General features: G+C 42.3%; 1 protein-coding gene across 2 annotated transcripts; it reads left to right on the top strand.

Annotated features, from left to right (window-relative positions):
* Nucleotides 1–499: 499 nt before the first annotated feature.
* Nucleotides 500–5,354, top strand: srsf3b (serine and arginine rich splicing factor 3b). Of its 2 annotated transcripts, XM_024378403.2 has the most exons (7): nt 500–650; nt 1,397–1,461; nt 1,697–1,907; nt 2,342–2,482; nt 4,203–4,241; nt 4,505–4,591; nt 4,774–5,354. In XM_024378403.2, the coding sequence occupies exons 2-7, from the start codon at nt 1,455–1,457 to the stop codon at nt 4,799–4,801; spliced, it is 513 nt and encodes a 170-aa protein (XP_024234171.1). In that variant the 5' UTR covers nt 500–650; nt 1,397–1,454; the 3' UTR covers nt 4,802–5,354. The 2 variants fall into 2 exon arrangements, with proteins under 2 accessions (XP_024234171.1, XP_024234180.1); XM_024378412.2 differs by lacking the exon at nt 1,397–1,461 and having other exon boundaries at nt 501–650.
* The last annotated feature ends 1,598 nt before the right edge of the window (nt 5,355–6,952 follow it).

Genomic DNA, 6,952 nt, shown 5'->3' with positions numbered 1-6,952 from the left:
CAGCATGTTCAAGTAAGTTAATGTTTCCAACATTTTCGAGCTACTAAACAACTATTGATGAAGAACCACGAGAGGTTACCGCAATGCAAAATAATTTATTTAGTCTCTCTGGGTTCGTAAATGTCCTTCAATTCGCAAGAGGCTGGATGTATCTCACCAGAGAAAGCGTACAAAACAATGGGGGAGAAGGCCATGCAGGGGTAATCACTAGTTACCACAGCCACAAAGTCATAAACCCTGCATATTTCTACAATTTATCTTCTTAAAATTTTAATTTAAACCTAACCTTAACGTTTACCAAACTACTAACATTATGCCTAACCTTAAATTAAGACTAAAACGCTGTGATAACTAGTGGAAACCCCATACAGCTCAGGGTGGAACCAATACCGTCAGTCAACATATCCCATCGTCCCAATATCCATATCCACAGACGATATTAACGAAAATGTGAAGGGAGGCAGAGGGATTGAGGTGAAAAAGTTGATCAGGAGGTCATATCCGTCAGTTACGTAAGACGTATAGATGGTACACACGATCCATAAAGATTTCCGGTCTCCATTTTATTGTAGCTTGCAGATACAGACAGGCGGTTCGACGAAGGACAGGAAACGAATCGACTATCAGTGTTTGTTTTAAAATACGTTACGGTAAATAACACCTAAATAGTACAAAATGTGACACGTATTTCTATTTAGCAGTTAATATTGTTTCTTTGATATTTATTCGAACTTTCTCTTGTATTCATATTAGCTAGCTGGCCCTAGTTAGCCATTTGTTTCTCAGGTAGCTAACGAGTAGCTGAAATGGCTAGACCCAACTGTATCGCAGCATTGATTATGCACTGATTATGTTGCAGTTCATTTGCAATTGTACTCTATGCAATTATACTCTCTCACACGTAGCCATGGCATGTGCAAATGGTGAACTAGTCAGTACAGGGACTGGGGAGGGAGCCAGCAAATGTTGAGGGTTATCTCAGCAAGGCCCCTCTTCCATTTTGCGTAGTAACGTATGTGAACAAAGGCAAGAGGTGTGATTGACGTTTACTAACGTTAGTTAGTAGTTTTACCCTGTTATTATAGTTTGTTATTGCAGAAGCAATTAGCGATTTCACGGAAATAAGAAATCCCGCAATGCATTTCCATGTGCTATGTATTTCCACACCACTGGCTTTATTTATGCCCTATTGTTGCCTACCACAAATTCAACCATAATGATACACATCTGCTTGATTGTTATAAACACACCTGGCTGTTTGAATGTGGGTTTAATTGTATGTGGAGGACCATTTGTATCTAAGTGTTATGAACAGACTATTGGCCTACTTGAATATACATTGTTGTGTGGAAAATGTGTACGACATGAAAATCTAAATGGACAAATCTTCTTTCAGTTTCTCATTGACGTTTGCGGAGTATCAATTTTTGTTTTGAAAATTGAGGCCTGTTGAAATGGGAGGTAATTACTTACATTTTTGTTCCTTTCATGCCAATACAATTCACGTAAGTAGAGATGTGTGTTCCAGAACTGCTTGAAGTAGCTTTTCTGGTTCACGTCTATCTGAATGCAATTGAGCCCCATGTTCTTTTTACAGGTGCATGCCTTTAAAGTTAAGTAAATTTGCTAATAGGCTGCCTTTTGAATAATGATTCCTAGAAAGCAAAACATACATGCTGTTTAATATTTTTTAAAGATCCAGCCATGCACCGAGATTGCCCTCTCGACTGCAAGGTCTACGTGGGAAACCTGGGGAACAATGGCAATAAGACAGAGCTGGAGCGGTCATTCGGCTATTATGGGCCACTTCGCAGTGTCTGGGTAGCTAGGAACCCCCCAGGCTTTGCTTTTGTGGAATTTGAAGATCCAAGGGATGCAACCGACGCAGTGAGAGAACTTGATGGAAGGTAAAACCTAAGAACATGTTCCTCTGGTGTAAAAATAACTGAATGATAGAATCAGGAAATTGAGGTCATTTCAAGTTTTTGTTCCTTGCATCATTTGCATGCCAATACACTTGATAGTTTGACAAAATAAATGCAGATAATTTCAGAGGTGTGTTCCAGAACTGTTTGAAGTAGCTTTTCTGGTTTGTCCATATGAATTCAAATTATCCACATGTGCTTTATACTCTGGTGTAAAACAACTTAATGACAGAGCCTAGTTTGCTTGGAGATATTTGTTTCCACTCTGATATTTGGAAGGACTGCCTATTCATTTTTGTTGCCACTTGCCTCCATTTAACTTCCTGAAAGGGGGTGAAACAAGGCCATGCATGCCATAAGGTTTTGGTGACTGTTTAACAGCATGCTCTGCGGTAACACTGTATTGCTCTGCACAGGACATTAAGTGGTTCCCGTGTGCGAGTGGAGCTGTCCAATGGTGAGAAACGCACCCGCAACAGGGGTCCTCCTCCATCGTGGAGCCGACGTCCTCGAGATGACCATCGTGGGCGTCGTGGTAGCCCGCCCGCCAGGCGCAGGTAACACATCTCCCATACAGGGCTTTATGATAGCAATGCCCAACAGACTACTAATCCCTTTCTGGCCCTTTTACTAGTTAATCTACTTGTTTTGTTCCTGTGTCCTCTTTCCAAACTGCATCTCCTGTTTCGCTGCACCATATTGATAGTTTAGCACTGAGTGTTTGATAACCCCTTTTCCATGGTAGTCTACAGTGGTTAGTCTAATGTGGTGCTGAAGGCATGCAGTTTTCATCTTCATTATCATTGTTTAATGACTTCTGGGGTTCTTTAGATCCAGGGGGTGGGTACAGTGTGAAATGAAGTGTGCTGATTTGTATGCCAAGTTTAAGTGATAAGTACATTTGCGTTTTCTCTACCACATTTTCTCTAAATTTGGCTTGCAAGCTTTTCACTGTTACCTGAAGCACTGAACGTGTTTTGGAAGTAGGTGATTCATATTTCAAACCAGTACCTCACTATGAACCGGGTGGGAGGGAAGCTTAATGATGCTAGGTTGGTTGTTTTTGTTACAATTTGAGGTTGCTTTTTTTATTGACCATTTATATTAATAAAAATGAACCCCGTTACAGAGTCATCACCATGCCTCTTCTCACCACCCTCTGAGTCAGTCAACTAGTCCTCTTTCAGCATCATGTGACCATTGACCAGCGTGCCCCAATCAGCTTGGCTGATGTCGTGTCACATGGCCAGTCGTCAGGTTGCACCAGCCCATTGGTTCCTGCGCATGCAGTTCTCAGCCTCTTCCTCCTCCAACTTTAACCCAATCGGCAGCGGCCCTCCTCACATTCCCGACCAATCAGCGTTTTACGTCCCCAAATGTCTACACTGCAACCTACCAGCAGCAGCCCTCGGCTAACCAATAAAAGCAGGAAAAATCCACAGCCAGCCCCCATCCACCAGCCAACTAATCACCTCGCAGCATCTGGCCAGTCCTTTTCAGCCAAATCTGCCTACCCGGCCTACAGTCTACCTCCCCTTCGTCATTTCTAGCTTGTTGAAAACCAAACGACTAGTAAGTTTTACCTGCTTCATACAGTACACTGCTGATTACAAATTTAAAAGTGAAGAGAAAGCTGCTTTAAAAAAGGTTATCCTTTTTTATTTGAATCAAACAGGATTGATATTTCTCCCTCATTACTGTAATCCGTTGATTTAAAGGGGAATGGACATTTTTGAGAAACATTAATTATTAATCTGTGAAGGTCTTTCTAATTGTTCAAAGGAGCTTTTCTGATCAGTGCTTTCCCTGGTTTAGGTCGCAGTGGTCCCATCTTGTGTGTGCTTTGCACTTGTGCTCAATATGTAGCCTTGAATTTACTGCAGCATTGAGAGCATTCTTACCCAATTTTTGACCATTAATTATGTTACAACCCTCCATTTTCTTACCCCTTCCCATTTTGGTATAATTGCACTTCTCTTTCCGAAGCATTTTTTTGTCATTCACTCAGCTGGCAGTATTAACTAACCATGGCCTTTTATGGGAGGCGATGACTGAATTTCAGATTACAAATGCCTTATCTGCAGTCACCCATTCCTATCCCTTTGGGGGGGGGGGTGTGTGTAATAGACATTAACTTGGTTCCCCCAGAGGGGCAGTTTTTGGTGGGGACTGTAGGGTTTACTTCAGGGTAATTTGGGGGTTGGATGGGTTTGGAATCAATGGGTCACCAATGTATCATGCTCTGCTTTTAACATCCTCTTAATCCCCCCTCCCCAGATCCCCACGTAGGAGGAGCTTCAGCCGCAGCCGAAGCAGGTATGTTGACAGCCATACGAGATTGTAAAAGTTAACAGTGGGCAAGTAAGATTAAGGCAGATTATTTTTCATGGAAGCATGGACTGAAGGACCCAATTTTGAACCTTGTGTATGGTTCTGACAAGTATTTGATCTCTTAACACACCACACCCCAGCACAGCTTTCCAAACTTGTCAATGATTAGATCCTCTTGTCATTGTCAACAGGGGCCTCTGTAAAATTCAGGTTGATTTGGTTCATTCTCTTTTTCCTTCTGTATGCAGGTCTCTCTCCAGAGACAGGAAGAGGGAGAGATCTTTGTCCCGGGACAGGAACCACAAACCCTCAAGATCATTTTCCCGATCAAGGAGGTAAGCAGGGGGGGTTTTAACAGACCGCAAGAATTTCTTATCTTAGCAACAGTGAAACCACTTTAGTTGTGGCTTAAGGACCAGTAACAGGCCAGTGGTGTAACATATTTCTGAGGGAGTGCATGAATGCTCCAGGGGTAGTTTATATTAACATTCTGGCTTAACTGTTTTTCCCCTCGCAGCCGCTCCAGGTCTACGGAGAGAAAGTAAGGAAATGCATGGCAGTCGAGTTTGACGGCGAAGAAGATGAATGAACTTTTTTTTTTTTTACGGATATTTTAGCGGTTTCATTTGTGCTTCTCTGTAAGGTATCCAATTCCTCTGTATTTTGTAAATAAGTTGGTATGCAGGTGTAACGCATGACTAAAATGGTTGTTAGTCCTGTTAATGCCAAGACATACCGTAGTTGTCCCCAAGCAGTATTCCATTTCATCAATCATTATAAGCGTTCTCTATTTGTCCATGAGTACCAGCTCACGGAAACACACCATTCTAAATAGTCTAGTGCTCAAGTAATGTTCCATGTCAGCAAGATTAGTGTGTCTGGATGTGGTGGAAGGCTATGGTCAGCTATCCTATTGTCGGTTAATATACCGATATGTTTTCTATTGACCTCTAGGACTTCCACTATTCTTCCAGTTCCTGTTGGTGAAGGTTTGTCTTTGCAAATAACGGCACCCTTATTTTGTCTACAATAGCCCACCGTTTTTCTTTTCCTTGATATTTGTACTAATGTTCTGAATTAAACTAGTTGTAAAAAGGCTTCTTACATTTCTTGTGTGGCAGTTTTTTCATTAATGATAAATTCTAAAATATGAAACAGAACTCAAAGGTGGTCCCATGTTGACATCCTGAAGCAACTAGAGAGAAGAAAAACGCCGACTACTACTCAATCACAAATCAATGGGAAATGCTGAGCATCATCATGACATTAGGCAGTGCTTACTGTATATTTGATGTGCTATGTGAACCTTAATTTGAGGTCTGAAAACATAAGAATTGAGCAAACGTTAGAACGACCGTTGCTCTTTGTATGCACCACAATAGGTTACTGGTGTATTTGCATACATTTCTGCTCTTAACAGCTCACCTTTATGGCCTCTAGTTGCACATACACTGAAAGTACAAAACATGCTCTTTCCATGAAATATTGACCAGGTGAATAATGGTGAAAGCTATGATCCCTTATTGATGTCAGTTGTAAAGTCCACTTCAAACGGTGTAGATGAAGGGGTGGACAGGTAAAATATATTTTAAGCCTTGAGACGAGGATTGCTTATGTGTCATTTAGAGGGTAAATGACCAGATTTAAGGGCCTTTGAACAGGGTATGGTATCAGGTTCCAGGCGCACTAGTTTGTGTGTCAAGAACTGCAACGCTAATGGGTTTTTCACGCTCAACAGTTTCCTCTGTATCAAGAATGGTCCACCACCCAAAGGACATCCAACCAACTTGACAGCTGTGGGAAGCATTGGTGTCAACTTGGGCCAGTATCCCTGTGGAACACTGTAGACACCTTGTAGAGTCCATTCCCCGATTGAGGCTGTTATGGGGGGCGGGGTGCGCAACTCAATAGGAAGGTGTTCTTAATGTTTTGTACACAGAGTATACTGTATTCCAGTCTTGGCTCATCCTATATAACTACTGCTATACACACCTTGTCTATTCACATACCGTCTATACACACCATTCATATACTGCATATTAGAATGAACTATGTCGAGAATACAGAACCCAGACGGACAGGAAGATCACGTCAGTGACTCAACCCACTCAAGTGACGCACCCCTCCTAGGGACGGCATGGAAGAGCACCAGTAAGCCAGTGACTCAGCCCCTGTAATAGGGTTAGAGGCAGAGAATCCCAGTGGAGAGAGAGGAACGGCCAGGCAGAGACAGCAAGGGCGGTTCGTTGCTCCAGTGCCATTCCGTTCACCTTTACACTCCTGGCCAGACTACACTCAATCATAGGACCTACTGAAGAGATGAGTCTTCAATAAAGACTTAAAGGTTGAGACAGAGTCTGCGTCTCACATGGGTAGGCAGACCATTCCATAAAAATTGAGCTCTATAGGAGAAAGCCCTGCCTCCAGCTGTTTGCTTAGAAATTCTCGGGACAATTAGGAGGCCTGCGTCTTGTGACCGTATAGTACGTGTAGGTATGTACGGCAGGATCAAATCGGAAAGATAGGTAGGAGCAAGCCCATGTAATGCTTTGTAGGTTAGTATTAAAAACTTGAAATCAGCCCTTGCCTTAACAGGAAGCCAGTGTTGGGAGGCTAGCACTGGAGTAATATAATCCGTTTTTTTTGGTTCTAGTCAGGATTTTAGCAGCCACATTTAGCACTAACTGAAGTTTATT

The sequence above is a fragment of the Oncorhynchus tshawytscha genome, linkage group LG02, assembly GCF_018296145.1.
Source record: "Oncorhynchus tshawytscha isolate Ot180627B linkage group LG02, Otsh_v2.0, whole genome shotgun sequence".
Taxonomy (NCBI): Eukaryota; Metazoa; Chordata; class Actinopteri; order Salmoniformes; family Salmonidae; genus Oncorhynchus; species Oncorhynchus tshawytscha.
Note: the sequence above shows the minus strand (reverse complement) of the source record. Positions and strands in the feature narration are given on the sequence as shown.